This window comes from Ambystoma mexicanum, chromosome 3p (genome assembly GCF_040938575.1).
Source record: "Ambystoma mexicanum isolate Mex_15411 chromosome 3p, UKY_AmexF1_1, whole genome shotgun sequence".
Classification (NCBI taxonomy): domain Eukaryota; kingdom Metazoa; phylum Chordata; class Amphibia; order Caudata; family Ambystomatidae; genus Ambystoma; species Ambystoma mexicanum.
Window position 1 is genome coordinate 1079286320 of NC_090925.1, and position 19179 is coordinate 1079305498.

Here is a 19179-nt window from a genome sequence, read left to right on the forward strand (position 1 = left end):
GAATTGCCCGGAAGAGGCCCCAATATATGCAGGTAAGTCTGGTTGGGCAGTATAGGGTGGGCGGGCATGCCGAAGGAGGCAGGAGTCGTGTGGGCTAAGAGAGGAGTGGGTCGAGGGGACACCACAGATACAAATTATGTTGATAAACGGAGAAATGCTGTAGGTGGCTGGGAACGCACAGGCGGTCCCTTGCAGATTGCACGCACCATTCCCGGCCACCTGAATGGCTGAGTGCCCTTTCCCATGTGTGAATATTCTCTTAACTGTATAGCTTTTTGAGTGATTGCCATTTCCTTACACACCATATAAACTCCCTCAGAGTAAGCTTTGAACGCAGACCCTGCTACTTGAGGAGAAGCCAAGGGTCCTTTCAAGGCAATCTTGGTGCACTCGTGTGAGGTTCCCACTTCCCACCAAGATTGCAGTGCAGCTTTGCCATTACTCCCTCAATCTGCCTAGCAGCTCCTGGCACAGTTGCAATTCAGCGCTCAGATTAACCCACGTCCTCCCTTATGTCCACATGTTTTCTTAAATCCTTTAAGCGGCACTACCTGGCAGAGGAGGAAAAAGAAAACGTTAATTTTACAGCTATAAATATCATTTTATAAGGTGCGAAATTGATTATATCTTTACTGTAATGGCGAGAATGCAACACTGTCGACTAAAAACCCTTCCGAGTGACCCTTCGTGGATACATGTTTTAGAAATGCACACGTGACAGAACAATGGCTCGTAACAATGTTTTGGAGGTTTATTGTGGGACAAATGCATATGGCTTTAAGGAGAGAAAATAAAAGAGCCATGTTCTGGTAAAATCCCTTTCATGATCTCACCTTCAGAGCCCCCCAGCAGCCGCATTCATGTGCAGAGGCACCGCGGCCATTTTCTTTTTAGCACTGAAGACTTGGCTTTTTAAAAATGTAGTTCTGAAAAAAGCTCACTTAATTTTCAGGCAGACGTACAATGGCTGCCAAAATATACAAACAAATGGATTGCGTTTTCAATCAGCTAAGAGCGGATTGATCTTCAAAGCTGGAGGCACGCGCTCTGCGAGCATTGGCCGTTGGAGGCATGTGCTCTGCGAGCATTGCCGTTGGAGGCATGTGCTCTGCGAGCATTGGCCGTTGGAGGCATGCGCTCTGCGAGCATTGGCCATTGGAGGCATGCGCTCTGTGAGCATTGGCCGTTGGAGGCACGCGCTCTGCGAGCATTGGCCGTTGGAGGCACGCGCTCTGCGAGCATTGGCCGTTGGAGGCACGCGCTCTGCGAGCATTGGCCATTGGAGGCATGCGCTCTGCGAGCATTGGCCAGTGGAGGCATCCGCTCTGCGAGCATTGGCAGCTGGAGGCACGCGCTCTGCGAGCATTGGTAGTTGGAGGCACGCGCTCTGCTAGCATTGGGAGTTGGAGGCACGGGCTCTGCGAGCATTGGCAGTTACTGGGAAGATAATCCTCCAAGATGGGAAACCTATTCACCTATGGCCTTTTGGTAGAACTAAATGCAATTGTGCACAATCGCTTTGTAATTTAGACGCTGCGTACATAGCATGCCAATTAAGCATACCCGTTTAAACATTTTAAATAGGACGCACCTTTTTGTTTACAAGTTAGGAGTAACTCAAAGTTACTCATAGTAACGTCTGTTAATCGAATAACTACCTCCAGGTCAAACTCAGGAGTAAGTCAAAGTTACTTGTAGTAACATTTTGGCAGCCCTTGTACAACCGCCTGAAAATTAAGTTGTTGCCTTCTCCCACTACGCCAGCTCGGGGGAGCACTTACAAGATGCCCCCGAGCTGCGTGGTGGGGGCTAATGGCACTCTGCGGGGGCATGGGGCCCCAGGCAGTCGCCCGGCCCGCCCTGCCCTAAGGCGGCTCTGCAAACAGCCTTGTCCATGTTAAAGTAAAGGGTAAGGGAAGGGTTCTCATAATAACCTCTTTTTAAATCGAATAACTGTCTCCAGGCTTAACCGTGGGAAAAGACGAAAGACAAAGCCTGGAATATAACTAAGGGTCTATAAATTGAACTCTTTGGGGCAGAGCAGTGATTTCGCATGGTGTAGAGTCTGATGGATAATGGTGGGTAACCAGAGTGTGATCAGCGTGTGACCGATGGCCAAGAAGTGCTGAGATCAGAGACCGGCTGAGCGGTGGCTTTCGAGGAGGATCGGCCTACTAGCATGGGCCTCTGGAAGGCCTGTGCTGCTGGAGCCGAGCCACTCCGCCTTCAGCCTCGCCTATTATACGACAGTCGGTTGGGGCTAGAATGAGCAAATGGTCAGGCTCCTGATTCCCCAATTTCCTCCTCATTCTGTGCACCTGTAATCAATCCTCCCGCCTGGTGATTTTAACGGAACGGAAGCAGGTGTTTCATCCTCTGTGAAATAAGGATGCGCTGCACATTGCTACAAAAGCTCCATTGGGGCAAATTCAATTCCACACCAAATCAGCTGCATTTGCAAAGCAAATAAAAACTCTGCATCCCGGTAGTCCTCGGACATCGAGTAGATTGGCATGATGAAATTCACAGCAGGTGAGAGCCATTCTGACAATGTAGCGGGCACATTAGCCCCCCCGGCTCCATGGGCGCAGATCCTGCAGCAAAGTGGCTAATGGCCATGAAAAGTGGGACTTGGTACATTTCCGTGGCAATTTATCCTGAAGGATAAGAGCTGGGAGACGAGTCTAAGCATCATACATCCTGTGCATGGCGAACGTCTTACTCCTGGGTAGTCCTCTGTATCATGCGTGTATGGTCTCATGTAGCTTTCTTTACCAGCGTCTCACTTGACATGATATGATAGGTTATTTACAACGCGCTTAATACCCAGAGGTTTCTAAGTGCGGACCCAGGGATCAAACCTGTGTTGCTCCATGTCATCTTGCTTCCAAGGCGAGCTAGAGCGTAGAGAATAAGACTCCTAGATGGTGGTACGAAGGAAGGACCCACCGGGCCAGTGTCCAGGATTTCTTTCACAGTGTAGACGCTGCTCCCTCTGCAGCTCAATCTTAGCGGGTTGCAGTCGGATTGCAGCCCGGTTTCTCTCCCCTGCCTTTTCTTTCCTTTCTTTTTTCTGCTTTTGATCATGCCTGTTTTGGTGCACACGGTTTAATGGTTTTAGCAGCCTAATATAAGCTACTGGAAGAGTTACCCCACCAGTCCTTTCTGACAAGCCCCATGTTCTAGCACCGGACCGCCAATACTTTTTCCACTGTACTTATACCCCGGATGGATGCCTGATCACGACTTTGGCGGTTACGCCGGCGGTATTGCCGCTGGCGGTATTAGCCCTACCACCGAACTCCCCGGCAGTAATAGCGCCGGATCACAAGTTCGGCGGTAATGTAATTCCCCATTCCCCATTGAGCCCATTCGGGAATGCCCCATTCCCCATTGGGCTCAATGAGGAAAATTTGCGCTCTTACCGCCGGCGGATTTCCCAAAGTCCCCAAGCCCTGATTTGGCAGACCCTTAAATCCGGCGGTAATAGCGTGACCGCCAGATTTAAAGGTTACCGCCAAAGTCGTGATGAGGCCTTTGCCATGTGCCCACTCTCCCTTTGCTGTCTGCCATATGCCAACTCTACTGAAGCGCTGGCAGCTCCTGTTAGAACAGTTCTCGTGCAGGCCTTGCACCATCTTAGAACCTCTTCTCCTGTTTGATTCATAAGTCTTTCCCTGAATAGCTTCAAGGGCAACCCGGCCACAATTCAGAGAAGCCCCGGTCTCCACAGTGTTTTTTTTTTTTTTGGTCAAGTTTCTTCTGCATTATCTGAAGTAGCTTAAAGTGTAAACATCATATAGAATTCCCATCGCTCCAACTGATGGAAACCACCAGGCCTCCCCATTAATGCTCACACCCCAACTTCTGTAGCTTAACGTATTTGTTGTAGTTTTCGCATCTCTATTTCGATGGCATGCAACTTGTGGATGGTAGGCAACTTGTGTTGCTACTGATGTTTTAGCCTACAACTCCCATGATACCTAACCATTGACTATGCTGGCATGGGCGGATGGGAGCTGTAGGGCAAACCATCTGGTAGGCTCTGTGTTGCCTATTTAACATTCTGATAACCATTCCATGACTCCCTTTGGTCTGCTTTTAGTTATTTTGCCTGCACTGATTGGCCTATTCTCGATGGTACTTTCCAAAGTCAGATTTTCTTTAGTTATGAATCAGAAAATTAAGTGTTTGCCAGAGCTTTCTTTAGCTTGAAAGGTTTGCCACGGATAATCACTTCTGTCTCCCAAATACCATTATCACCTAAAACACCCAAACCACCTTAAGTATGATAGTCGCTTGTTTTGTTCCTCCCCTGCCTTTCTGCACCCCTCTCCCTCACCTTTTCTTTTTCTCCGGCTCTACCAGAAATGTCATCAGGCCTAGTACGGTAGTGCCTTCCTGTTTCCATTTCCTTCTGACTCTCCACCTCCCTTCCTCATCTATGTCTTCGCTCTTGCACTATCTGAAATGCCATCAGGCCGAGTATGATGGTTAATTTCACATCCTTACTGTTCATGGCCTGTAAGAATGTCATTGTATTTTCCCTTGTTCCCTCCCTTGCCTTGAAGCGCTTTGAAACGCATTGTGCATAGGCGCCATGTAAATAGACTATCAGATCAAGACTGCAATAAACGCAGTAAAAATGCTGGTAAAAATAGACGTCGCGCCCATCACTTCTAAACAAATCGGATTAACTGTAATCCTGTGGGATAATCTGTGCTTCTTAAACCTCATCCCCTTCGTCAGTAAAAATAGCTCTTGGGCGCTGATCTCATCTGCACTAGATTGCCTTTTGAAAAGTTTCCAGCTGCTTGGAAGCCGAGTTCTAGCAGCTGGTCGGATATCTATGGCTGTCTGGTTTTGCAATCTTCCACGACACCCACGTGTGGTTGTCAGCAAAAGCCCGAGAGAAGAGCTATAGGGATTGCAGATATGTTTGCAATTCTTGCATGTCTGGTAGCATGTTCCTGTGTGGGATTCTGTAGGAGGCCTGCACTGCGAGGGTGATTGGGATTTCCGTCTGTGGTGGGAGCAGTGCCTTGAGTGGCACTGGAAAATGAGCAGGGGTTCATCATGGGGGCGTGGCCCAATGGCAGGGGGAAGGGGCACCCCTGCCAGTTAGCCTTTTGTAGAAGATCAGAACCCTCTCTGTCTGGCAGAGCCTTAATGGTGGTGCTGCCCTCTCGCCAGGCTGGGGAGGTGCGGCGTCGCCATTAAGGCTGAAACAGAGAGGCAGCCGGAAGCTGAGGCCTTTTTCCTAAAGCCTGAGAATGAGGGAGAGCTTCAGGCCTTAGAAAAAAAGGCCTCTGGGTATGAGGCCTCACCTTTCTTCCATAATGGTGGCACCTTCCCACAGGCATCTCTTGCTAAAAGGGATGCCTTGCAGGTGCAGTGACGGCATTATGGATTAAAGGCCTTTTTTCCTGAACCCTGAAGCTCACACGCATGAGCGAGAGCTTCAGGCATTAGCAAAACAAGCCGTGTCCTTTTGCAGCTAGAGCTGCCAGGGGAGATTAGTGAGCCCCTGCAGGGCCCCGCCTAGGAATACGATTTCTGAGCATGCCAGGTTTCGGCCCCAGCTAGCCCCAGTCCACTTAAAGCCCTGTGTGGGATTGAGGTCCAGAGCACGGTGGGTGTGGATTGGCCTAGCCCGCCTTTTTTTAATGTGTTAAAAGCGAATTCTTTTTTTGGACTAAGGATTTCTATGGAGTGTCAAGTGCGAAGGGTGCTGGCTGAGTGAGGGTACTTGATGGGTGCACGGTGTAAGAAATGGCACATACTGCAACTCCCATGGGGCATATCGAGGATGAGTACAGTCATATGCACCGGCACATGTGGGTGTTGTCAGTGGCTTTGCCATCCGGGATCCACATTTTAAAACGATATGCTCCCATTCTCCCCTCCCTATCCCAGCATCGAGTGGTTCCATTGTACACCCAGGTGGTGGGGGACATATAATATAGAGGTGTCAACTGGGCCACAGCTAACACGCGTACACAGCCACTATACGTCACAGCTTGAAGTCCTGAGGTCCGCTCGTTGATCTCCTTGTTGCCAATGCTTGTTTTTGTTTTCATTCAGTCCTTTGATCTCAAACATAGAATACATACATGAAATTACAAGCAATGGTAAATGGAGTTTCTGTGAGTGTCCTGCACTAGCCCCTGGCTCTGGGAACAAGGCAGCGATCCGACAAGACAAGTGTTGCCGGAGTTCGGCTCCCTCTTGTTCCGACCCTGAATTCCATACACTGATCATGTCGAGAAAATAACTACTTCCAATGATGAACTCACTGCTCGCCGCCACCTGAAGGACGCAGCTATCACAAGAGGCGGTCCCTTTTTCTGATGTTTTCCTAGCAACCCAGGGATGCTCAAAGCTTCCCATGTATGTAAACGTAGTAAACAAACTGTCGCATTAACCCTGGAGTCTGTGGCATTAACAGAATACTATATTTTCTGACTATCGTCGTAAACAGTTTAAGGATGATATGACGCCTATAGCACAGAAAGCAGTGGTAGGACAAGAAGTAGTCTGGGAACATGTGTCAAGGAGGACCTACTGCATTTGGCCTGAGGGACATATACGTCAGGAAAGTAAGTAAACAGAAAAGCACCTTTTAAACTGTGAGACAAGGCTTATGGTGAGCTCAGCTCAGACACACCACCAGCTATGGGATGTAAAGGGCATGTAAAGTGGGAGAGCAGTAAAAACCATTAACTTTATTTCTTTTTATTAAGATTTGTATTTTAAATGTAATTCTCAAAGTGACAACCAATTCATGATAGAAACATAATGATATAACAGAGAGACTGCTACCATGAATGTACCCTCCATTTTAAGCATTTCCCCCCCTTCCACATGCCCCATGAGTCGCAGTCCTGGCAACCTCTGCAGTCCAGCTTGCGTTGTCTCCCTGTCAGGTAATGCAGGGGTCACATTTATTCACCATCCTAAAGCAAATCGGTATGTTCTAAGTCCGGTACCTGCTGGAGCCAGAGTCGCGACCGAGCCCCATTTCTTTTTTGGTGGAGCTTCTCCTTGACTCTTTTGAGAGCTGGCTGGCCTTCATGTAATGGATGTTAGAAATGGAACACACAACAATTCCACTTATGTTGGTGAGACGGGGACCTCCACAATCTCAATAGCATTCCTTTTGCCGCTCTTGCTACTCGATTCGGACAACACTTTTGTAGCCCTTCTATATCACTTAGGATTGTGTCACCCCCCCAGAATGAGTGTTTAAAGACATGCTCCAGTCTGTGCCCAACCTCGCATTCATCCTTCTAGTCCCTTCCCTCCAAAGATTGGTGATGCTCCTGCATTCTCATGGCATATGCCCTGGGCGGCCACACCTGTGTCTGCGGCTCCAGCAAGTATCCGACTTGCATCAGCTTCTCCGATGCATTCTCCCTGGTAACCAGTAGACGCTGTTCACAGTTTCTAGCCGACAGTAGCCTTTACAAAATGAAAATGGTCAGCTATCCATACTGATTGGATTGTATTCTTTTTTTTTTTTCAGCCGACATTATCTCCACCGTAGAATTCAACCACACAGGAGAATTACTAGCAACGGGGGACAAGGGCGGACGGGTCGTGATATTCCAGCGTGAGCAGGAGGTAAGTACCACTGATTGTGCATGTCCATGTGACACTCCAAGTGCACCTCTGAATTTGTGACTATTTCTAAGCTTCACTCAGAGAATATTTTGCTGTTGTGTGATAGAAATACAACGGTGGTTGAACAAATCGGGGATATTGACATTCTAGTGTTTAGTGCTGAAGGACCTATTTGTGTTGCTCTAGGCTGAACAATAAATTATGCAAAATCAGGGATGGAACTCCAAAGGAAATGCACCAATCACACACCAGAGAGTCCTATGTTAACCCTTCCTTCCCGTGCGTTGGATCCCAAAGTAAACGTTTGCCGTGCCCTCCAATCCCTAATCCTACTATCCCTAAAGCTTACTAGCTTTAGGGATAGTAAAATGCAATCCAGGCCACCGTGTGGGAAAGTAAAGCATCTCGTGGCACGTTAACAACTCAGCATAACAGGATACCAGAGTTGAGAAAGGAAGAGCGAGAGCGCCCAGGACAGAAGACCACGTAAAGCGTGATATGATATGATAGGTTATTTATAATGCGCTTAATACCCAGAGGTTTCTAAGTGTGGACCCGGGGATTGAACCTGCATTGCTCTGGGTATTCTTGCTTCCAAGGCGAGCGCATGGCCTCTGAGCTATCCTCCCAGGGAGTAAACAAACACATTCATTATGCATAAAGAGGAAAGGAGCTCTGGGTAAATTCCTAATTTTATTTGGAAGGTGTTCCATGTAAAATTCTGTGAATTAAAGAGAACCACCCTATGTAACACATGCAGCTGCCTAGATTGGCTTGTATTCTTTGTAAGGTCATGTGTTACCAAGGATCAGAAAGCCCCCCACTGCCCTCCGAGAGCTTGGCCTAGATTGCGCAACCACCTCTAGCATGAGATGAGCACATGCAAGCTTGGAGCATACCCCGCTTGCACCCTAATGCCTAGGGAAAACGGCGGTTAAATAACAGTAGCCTGACACATGATATATCAATATGCATGATAAGGCATTATTGAGATTTACTTTTTATAGTAGATGGTTGGTTGTGGTTTAGTATGGCATTAACAAGGGAGTTTCTCTATACAGGGAAATGTTTATTAAACCGAAGGATTAGAATACGCATGGCTAATGCGTGTTAACCTTCAACACTACAAATAGAACGTGCTTTTTTATTTATGTCAGTAAGTGATGTATTAGTGAATGTGTCTTATTTTAAAACTGCAGTTCTATCTGCAATATAAGTGGATTCTCACACCATCCCCTGCGAGGTGGGAACAATGGCTAATTGTAAGGTTTTGCTTGTCCTTTTAAGTGTGGCAGGGCCTCAATGAGTCACAAGACAAGGAGTCACAAGACAAATCCTACAGCTTTTCAGTTGTTATTTTACAAAACGTTCAATGCGGGCCTGCAGTCTTGGTGGAATCCCTGTGCAGCTTTCCCTCAAACGTCGGGGGAGCCGCCACCTCCCTAGCCCAGACTCCCTACTCCCACAGGTCATGATGCCGTGTCAATTCAGTGGGGGCAGAGTTCAGGCTGGTCTATCCAGGCCCTGGGGGGAGGGGGAGCCCTCTCCCTTCTCCCCCACAAACGCCCTCCTGGTCCTTTTCACTTGCCTCCAAGGCAGTGCCTCCAAGGCAGGCCTCTACTCCCCTGCCCTCCTGGCCACCTGCAGCAGCAGGGACCCTCAAGGCAGAAAGGGGAAGGCTGTAAAAAGCCAGCAGTCAGCTGAAAATGCGCGGTGTACGGGTGAGCTCAGAGAGCAAGTGAACAAGGAGCAAAGGTCCAGAGAGGAGTGTGCGTCAGCTGGAAGACTTGAGGGCAGTGCTTAAAGTGGGCCGGGGCCTGCCGGGGCCAGGCCCCGGCAGTCTCCAAAAAGTGAGACTGAGCCGGGGTCCTGCCGGGCCCCCCGATCCCACCAAGCCACGGCGGGTGCATCTCCCGCCACAGACGCGACGGGAGATGAGTCCGCCGGCCGCCCATCAAGAGGTCAGGCATGGCAGAGTCAGGCAAGCCTGTGACTGACAGACTTGCCAGCCAGTCACAGTTTGAGCGACGCTGTGACTGGCTGACACTTCTGCCAGTCACAGCTGCCTGCTGCAGTGCTGCCGGAAGAGCACCTTGGAAACTAACTTCCTCTGGCAGCCCCTCGCGAGGGTTACCAGAGGAAGTTAGAGTCCCGGGAAGGAAAATAAATGAAAGAAAATGCGTGCGAGGCTCGCACGCATTTTCGTTCATTTATTTTCCTTGTTCCAAACATTCTGCTGTTTGTTCCCTCGCATGCGAGGAGGATCGCATACTTGCCAACATTCTGTGACCAAAAAGATGTGTAGGATTTTTCAAGTTTCAAAAATAATAATTCCCATAACAATGACATCACAGGGAAATACAAAACATGCAAACAGCACAACATGGAAAGATATTGAAATGTAAAAATTGAATAATTGTGAATGGTAACTTAACACCAAATTGTCAGCAGATGCTGTCTGGTGGTGTTACACTCTGCCACTTGCTTTCACTGGTGGTTCACCTAAGAGTTGTCCCGGCAAGAGTGCTGGACAGAGTCAAGTAGCGGTCAGTTCAGTGGATTGGTCTGAGTCTAATTAAAGTAATCACCTACCAGTCCACTGTATAGACAGAGTAAAGTGTTGCATGCTTTGTCCTGTAGCCTGCCTTAGAGTCACAAAAATTACATGCCGCCACTGTAAAAAGCAGTAGGATCTGTCACTGAAATCTGTAGGCGGTAGGACTGCTTAAAAGGCAGTAGCCTAAATCTGTAGGTTTGGCAAGTATGGGATCGCATGCATTTTCTTCCATTTATTTTCCCATTGCACCATTTGTTGCACCGAAGTCAGCAGTATCCTCATGGTGGCTCTGTGAACCAGCCTGGTGCGCCCTGATATTCAGTTGTCTTTGGTCCTCTGGACTATCTTGGTTGTGTGAAGCAACATGGGCATTATGTTGGGTAGTTTTCCTTTGCCTAGCACAAATATGAAGCATTCTCCTGACCCTTGATGATCATTTCCTTTCATTTATGTTCCCCTGATTTCTATTCCTGGTGCTAATTACTGCATTTGGCATGCCATACCGGATTTGATACCGGATTTGTTTCACACAATGATGGCCCTTAACACTCTGATCTTTATTCCTGGTGCTAATTACTGTATGTCCATGAGCCGACATTCCACTTTCACAATATCCATTCCAATGTACAATCCATTCCAATGTACAAAGCACCTTTCGTTTTTGACTCATGGTTGGGACTTTGCTGTATTCTAATTTCATAACAAAATGGGAGAGGGGCTTCAATCGGGTGTTGACAAATCCTACCCTTGTTACTTGAGTGTGGGCCAATACACCAGATAAGGCCTTGTCCCTGGGCTATAACATCCCACTATGGCATTAGAATACTGCCTTTGTCACTGCCTAACTTTTCAATATTCCTGAAAATTCTAATTGTCACAAGTGGTTTGCGGTGTATTTAACTGTTGCAAATGAGAATTTTAAAATGCCACTTGGCAAATAAACTTTTTTTTTCTTTTTCTTTTGCAATGTTTTCTTTTGCAATGTGACTCACTACCAATGTGCCCTTATTGCCAATTTTTGTTCTATAAAAAATGCATGGGAACAGCATAAGTGGCAGGCATGGGTAGCATAAAATCTGGTTCACAAATAAGATAAGCTATGTTCAGTGCAGTAAACCACATAAATAAATAATCCCCTTGAGCTTTGATTTGTTATACTTTAAGCCATGTAGCAAGCAGTCTGCTACACAATATGTACTTAGTAATGTAGGCCCGACCCCAGTTTTACCATGTCGCATTTAGGCCCCGCCCACCAATTAGGCCATGCCCATCACGTCTTAGGCTACGCCCTCAAATGAGGGCCCCCCTCAGTTTCTTACCCCACTTAAAGCACTGCTTGAGGGAGACTTTGGCGCCTCTGCAGAGAGAGAAGGCAAGGTGTTGGGATGAGCCAGGGGGACCAACTGGCTCTCCGTGGGAGAATGGTTGGAGGGAATTTTGCAGGAAGAGTCGGCGGCGGGCTGAGTGTAAGCGAGAGCGAGATTGGAGGTCACACCCAAGACCCTGTCGGAATGTAGTTTGATAATTTAACTAAGAAGAACAGATATATAGTGACGTGGATTGAGCAATATCATGCTAGCAACATACAGCATTGAGCAGCTACCTTTTATGTCGAGCTAATCGCATGGTGTGTTTTCCATGCATGTGTGATGTTAATGCTTAGAGGTCAGTGTTGCCGATGAGCAGCGGATTGCGTGCACGTGCGCAAGCCAGGTCAGCATGCAGGGCCACATGGAATGCATTCTGCTGTCGGAGCGCGTCACCAAAGGGAATCTGTGCGTCCGGATGGCTTGGAACAGGTTACCCCGCCGACGGGGGGTGCAGAAGGTGCCTGCTCCTCATCAAGTGGCTTCCCAGTTCCCAAAGGGAGGAGCTTCGGTGTGTGACTGTTTGCACTGCGCCTGGTCTCGCCTGTTGCGATGGTGACAGCTGTTTGCGCTAGGGTGACCCCTTGGATTTTGTCCTGTCATCTTTCTGTGACTTGGCCCCATGAGCATAAAGCCGACGTAATCAAAAGGGCTTCTGGTGACATGTACAACACTCGTAGTAGATTCCTTTTTTGATTTTATTGGGGGGTGGGAGGTGTCCCCCCCCATACCACTCCACCCCCATTGTTAATTCCCACCCTACACCTTATAGGGCCTTACCCCCAGCCCCATATTTTTAGATTTTTTTTTTTGTCGACCAAAATATTTTGGCAAAAAATGCAGTGAAAATAATACGGGCTTTGAATCAATGTCAGGCCCTGGGTGAAGCGCTCTCTTGGAGAGTGTTTTATTATCGCTTGGCTGATTCAGGTTCGTGGTTCTCACTCTGTGGCAGCAGAAGCAAGAATGGCTTAAGAGGATGGGCAATCCAGCACCCAGTCGCACTCTACGCTCCTCCACTTATAACTGGGAAGAGTGCAGCGCACGTCTCTGTAGCAGATTACACCCTGGCACCATAGTGTAGTGCTGCTCGCTCATAGCATGTTATGTAATTAGGATTTTCTACTAGGCACCGCTGTCATCTGCATGGTCTCCAGCTGCTAAGGTGGATCTGGAAGAGAATGGTTGGGTTTGGTTAGTTGGGAGGAGAGGGGAAGGCAAAGAGTGCAGAGCTTTGAGGTTGCAGATCGGAAGTGCTCTGTGGCCTATGAGCTTTGTAGGTGATAAGTGTAGGCTGCTACAAAGGCTGCTTGAGGAGCGGGGCGGCCCATTGCAGGGGTTGAGTATGTCAGTCAGTTGTTAGAGGTGTACGTTTGTGATGTTCAAAGTTTTTGCGTGGTTTCTGTAAGGCTTTTTAATTAAACGTCTTGATGTTGGTTGCATTACGTTACAAGCAGTTTGGCCTCAATGGTTGATTTGCAAACCTCTTCTTTTGTTGATATGATATGATATGATAGGTTATTTATAAAACCCTTAATACCCAGAGGTTTCTAAGCGCAGACTCTGGGATCGAACCTGTGGTGCTCCGTGTCGTCTTGCTTCCAAGGTGAGCACGTTGCCCCTGAGCTATCCTCCCAAGATGAGGTTTACATATTCCGGGGAACGGGAAAGTCATTCACTTTTTGGTCTAAGAGGTGTTTTGGGTCAATCTCACAGTGGTATATGCACTCAAACCGCAAATTCCATTTTGCAAGCGCCCTCTCCTGAATCACTGGAGCCACTTCTGTGGTTGGTCCCGTTGGTGAGGGTTCAGGGGTCGCAGACGCAGCGGCTGAAGTAGGTTTAGTGTTTTGGTACAGCAAGGTGGTGGCTCCAATTGGCGCTTTTGAGTATTGTTCCAGCAGACTTGCAGCAGGAATGGCACGACACCCAAGACAGCAGCCAAAAGCACTCCATGATGAGGAGCCCCCACCCCCAGGACACAGCAGGTGAAGTGCAGAAGGGAAGTAACTTTGATCCAGGCTTAGTAGTCTCACCTCCTGGCAGCAGCAAAGCACAGGCTCCCCGCAAGCCCCTCTTCAGGAGACATGCAACAATGTTCCAACAATGTTCCTAGGCCATTAGCTTAGGACCTGCAGAGTGCCAAGCTCCACCTCGGGACAGCGACATTTGCAGTAGAGAGGCCTGATTGATGAAGGGTTCCCAAGGCACTTATGAAGTCTAAAGAGAGAGCAGGTGTTGCATCTATTCCCCTGCATGTAGCCCCTGAAAAGTGACCACCCGGAGTACAGCTGTGAAGACTGAAGAGTCCTGAGCAGAGAGCAGAGCCAGAAGGCTGCCTGCGTGGCAGTGCTGAGCGAGTGAGGGCCGGCGCAGACTCTGGGTCGTGGTGAAGGATTGTAGGTGCCGACGCAACCAGCTGGTGGCAGAGCCAGGAAACTGCACTTGCAGCACAGTGCCCGATCTGCACGGCTGAGACCGGAAGGCTAGCAGACAGAGCAGACGCTGGGAGAGAAAGCCTCGCCAGCCAAGCAGTAATAGCTGCGGCCCTGGGGTTGTGGCTGTTGTCAGAGAGAAGGCAGCCGCAAGGCAGGGTTCGAAATTGAGGGGACCTGGGAGCTATTTAACTCCTGCATCTAGTCTAGGAGAGCCTGGTTAGCTTGAAAGCAACAGCTACCAGGAGCTACTTTTGGCACCCCAGGCAATTAGTATCTTACAAACATGCATACGTGACTTTACCTTTGAGTATTTGAGAATGCTACTATAGAAGAATTGGGACACATCTAGAAAACATTTAAACACAATTAATCAAACATTGTATGAACAAAGTTAAAGGGTGCATCTCATGTGGCAATTAGATTCATGGGAGGCTGAGGCCTGGTCCATAAGGCACAGCATACTAGGGCGGCTGGGTCCAAGAAGGAATAAGAGCTGCTGGTAGAGAGACTCAGTAGGAAGAAACAGCAGAAAGGGCCGGTGGAGATAAGTGGACAGGAGCACAAGCTGTAGTGTGCCCGCAACAGTTGGTGGAGCGCAGAGGTGGAACCATTGGGCAAGAAGATCTGGAGACAATAGGGGAAGACAAGAACAGTGAGGTAGCTGCACTCACAAGACTTGTGCTGGACTGGACATCTCTGGCAAAGCCCACACAGACAAAGATAAATGCTTTCACCAAGCATAGAGAGGCTAAACCTAGCTCCACTGGTGCACTGGATCCAAGCAACGAAGGGAACATGCAGGAGCAGGCGGGATCAGGCAGCAAGAGTTAGAGGCCATAGTGACACTGAGAGCCTCCATTGAGGAGAGAATTGATGAAGCAAAAAACGACGTCGCCTGCTAAAATAGGATGTACATTCATTGGTGGCATGGGTCGGGACACAGAGACGATGGTGGACAAGGTGGTCGGCACCACAAAATGTGTAAGCGATCTTATGATGAAAGTGAAAACACTGGAAGAGAGTGTTTAGGGTGACGAGGAAAGAGCAAGTTGGAGTAACACCAGGATCCTAGGGTTGCCGAAAGGGGCAGAAGGCAGAGACCCGAACACGTATGTCAAAAACATGCTGCTACAGGAGGTAGGCTTGGCACACTGATGCAGGGATTCACAGTAGAGAGGGCGCATAGATCCTTATCTTAGCAGCCGCCGCCGGAAGTGCCACTAAGACCTATAATAGCACAAATCCTGAACTTTAAGGATAGCAAGAGAATCCTGACATTTTCCAGATAAGGGAGAACGATCAGGCGTGCTTCGGCAGCACTAGCCATTTACCCTCACTACACCATACAACTACAGAAGAGAAGGGGCCTGTTCATATCCACGAAGGAGAGACGAAGGCAGCAGGGCATGAAATATATGTTCCTATATCCATCTAAGCTAACATTTTTCCATAATGGAAATGCACGCTTCTTCAAAAGTCCGGTGGAGGTGAACCAGTGGATGGACATTAACAAGATGGCCCCTGTGATCGAAAGGAATAATAATAATCATTGAACAGATATTGAATGTAGAACTAGGTTGCTGGCAGGGTGCGGCAGTGTAACAGTACTCAAGAACATACTGAACAGATGTAGAACCGCAGCCGAGTTGCAGGCTGAGTCTGCTGGGAACACATTTATCTAGACCAACTTGGAACTGGCTGGCAGGGTCCCCCAGGTTGAATGTATATTTTTGATGCCACGTTTGGCATCCAGCTGTCAAGTACAGCTCATGCTTCAGCGGGACGAATGGCAGTTAGGCCTGAATACCTGGGTACTGTTGGGCCAAGTAGATGTAGTTCTGGTTTTGGTCATCTTTTCTTATGGTTTGTTTTTGTAGCGTGGTTGAACAGCACTGCATTATTGAAGGGGAGGGACATGGGAGGAGGAGGACAGCTCCAGTGTGAAGGTGGCCGTGAGGGAGTTTCAGAGTCTGGAGAAGCACCAACAGGGAGAGGCTGTAGGAATGTGGGGTGGGCTAAGAGTTGTTAGTGAGATACCACAACCCAAATTGATGAGGCGAGTAGGAAGCCTTGAAGGGGAAGAGAAGGAAATAAGGTATCAATATGGCTGATACACTGCGGGTGGAACCTTGGAATGTGAGGGGATTAAATAGCTATGTGAAACGCAACAGAGAGCTTACATACCTGCGTGGGAAAGAAGTGGGAATTGCCATGTTGCAGGAAACGCACTCATGGCAGCAGAAAAGCAAGCTCATATATGGAGTAGATGAGGTCACAGGTTTGGGACTACCTACATCACTTACGAGAGAGGAGTTATAATATTGCTGGCGGTGCCCTTTAGAATGAAGGAAGTTAGGATAGATGATGAAGGTAGAATGGTCCTTGTGCATGGCATGTGGACAATAGCACAGTGTGTATTATCAACACTTATGCCCCTAATCACGATGCGTCATCCTTTTTTCAAGCTTTATATGTATGTCTGGCTACATTCAAGGGGATGAGATGGATCTGGGGTGGAGACTTCAATTGTAATTTGAACCCAGGTTTGGATAGGACAGATGATAGACGCAGAAGTCTGGCACCAGCGTCCAGAATACTGGGGAAGCTGCTAGAAGATTTGGAAGTGGTAGAGCTCTGGAGGTGGTTGCATGGGATGGTGAGGGAATACTTGCACTACTCGAGCCCACATAAGCTCTACTCTCGAATTGACTAACTTTTCACAGTTCGGGAACAGGTGGGAGGATTCATTGATGCTATGTATGAAGGTGGGACACTATCAGACCACTCTGCCTTGTTGGCTAGTTGGAAAGTGAATGCAGACCACCCATCAGTGCCGACGTGGAGGCTTTGGGCGGAAGTTCTTCAAGATGACCTCTTTAAAGAACACATAGCTGGTAAGATGGAGGAATACTTTGAGAATAACTAGGGTAGTGTTGAGGAAGGGAGTCGTTGTAGGATGCATTTAAGGTGGTGATAAGGGGAAAGGTGGGAGGCGTGAAGAGGGAACTGTTAAGGTACTTGACAATATCGGAAGCAAAGATTATGCAACTGGAAAGTTTACAGGCAGCGACAGTGGGAGCATAGGGAGAGCTTTTAAAGCTACCTCAGGAGTGTATGGAACACTAGGGTAGGCTGGGTAAACATGATTATGCAAGATACAATGTAAAATTGCATGAGCAAAGAGATAAGGCCAGCAGAATGCCTGCTTGGCCTTGCCACAGAGGCAGTGATAGACCTTTCGAATAAAAGTGTTTGCCAACCACCATGCCACATCTGTGTCAGAGTCCCACTTCTACACCCTTACAATACTTTTGAGCCAATATGTGTGCTGGCTGTTGTGACGAATCCCAGGGTATTGTCACTGCTCCCATAGGGGGAATCGCTTTCCATGAGGCCAGGGAGGTGAGACCACTACCTGATAGTCCCCTGGGGAAGTGGTATTCAGCGGGTGGATCGCATGGGGAGAGAAACACTCTATGAGACCAGAGATGATTGGGACCAGTGATGATAGCCTTGGAAGAATGCAGTATTGACCCACACATTTCTGCCCCCTCTTACCTCTCACTCCCCTCTGATCCCACACTCCTCTATGTGTCTCTGTAGATGACTACATTCATTCTGGTAGTTCTGGGTTGAGGAAGAGTGAGGCTTACCTAGGTTTAGTGTATACAGTCAACGACACGAAGAAGATCAAACCAGGAGGCAGAAGCCCATCGCTGAACCAACATATGTGGTGAAGTCTATAGAGCCCCAGCAATAAAAACCAAAGGAGGACTGTCTACCTTGTTTAGCCACCCCTGGAGGAGCGAGGAACCAGACGTTGGTTTTGTGGCAAGAGACCAGTGGAGCGCGGAACGAGGCATGGTCAAGGAGGGACTAGTCTCTCTGGTAGCCCCATGGAGCGGGGCCCTCTCTGGGAGCAAAGAATGAAGAAATACGAATGTTGAAGCCAAAGCAGGGAAGAGGCGCACAGCTCAGGAAGCAAGAAAGAGCCTACCTCTGCAGATCTGCCGAGAGCAGGACACTACATGCAGAAGCAGAGCAGAAGCCCCGCTCCACTCCCACAGCAGACCGGAGACCGCAACAGCATTTCTCGATGGTAGGAAAAGGGTCGGGCCAGCTGGTAGGTCACTGAGGGTGCCAATTAGATTAAAGAGACACTTACTAATATCGTGGCTGAAAGGGAGAAAAAAAGAACTGTGAAAGCTGAAATTAACTTTGTGAAATATCCTATGTGGAACAGTAACCTAGCAGGAGAGTACACAATGTCTGTTCAATTGGACATTGAATGAAGCAGGGGCAGAGGGCCCACACAAGCAGTATACTAGGGTCTAGGCCCACATGAAGTTGGGGAATCCCCATCAGAACAACACAGTAGGGTCTGGGACCCATATGAAGGCCTGCGAGGCCTGAGAAAGCAGCACACAGGAGTCAAGGAACCACATATGCAGAAGAAGCACAGAGTCAAGGGGCTAGGCCCAGGATAAGTTGAGGAGATCCTTAGGTGATATAAAAAAAAACCCATAGAAAAGAAGCAAGCAGCGGAAGAAGTTGGGGAGATCCCGAAACAACCCAGATGGGTCTGGGACCCACTTAAGAGAGAGAGAAAGGGCAAGAAGCCAAATAAAGGGATTGAAGACCCATTGCAAAGAGGAGATACACATTTTGGAATTCCAATGTCTATTGTCAAGTCTTGCAGGATAGTGAACCAGACTTGATGCTACATTGGTGAAATCTGGAAAGAGCAGGAGAAGAGAATCCCCCCTGATATTTGGTAACTGTGTTATGATGAAAGGGCGATCGATAGTCAAGTCTGGCAGTAGAGTGCACCAGACTTGATGCTACGTTTGCGTGCACTGGAGAAAATGAGATCTGTGGTCAAGTCTGGCAGGAAAGTGAGCCAGACTTGACACTACATTTATGAGCAGGATAGAAGGGGAAGAGATCCTCCCCCGTGACAATTGGGAACTGTGTTTTTATATGCGTTTGGAAGCGCACTTTCGAACAAGAACTTTTAAGTTAAAGAACCACTTGTTTTTCTCATCAAGAACTGAACATTTGAAAGCCATATCCAGAATGAAAGAATCATCGTTCTGGATTAAGAAGGCACACAGTTTTTCCTTATTTAGTTTAGAGTGTACAAGACAGAAATAGGTTTGGACACAGGACGGTGGACATTTTACTTTACTGGACA

The 19179-nt window shown here is 48.2% G+C and overlaps 1 protein-coding gene across 3 annotated transcripts in view; it reads left to right on the forward strand.

Moving 5' to 3' along the window:
* Nucleotides 1-19179, forward strand: part of PPP2R2B (protein phosphatase 2 regulatory subunit Bbeta) — a 1057189-nt gene that overhangs the window by 831409 nt on the left and 206601 nt on the right. For all 3 annotated transcript variants that reach the window (XM_069652436.1, XM_069652437.1, XM_069652438.1), the window contains exon 2: nt 7526-7623. In XM_069652436.1, coding sequence (XP_069508537.1) covers nt 7526-7623 — 98 coding nt within the window. The remainder of the gene's footprint in view (nt 1-7525; nt 7624-19179) is intronic.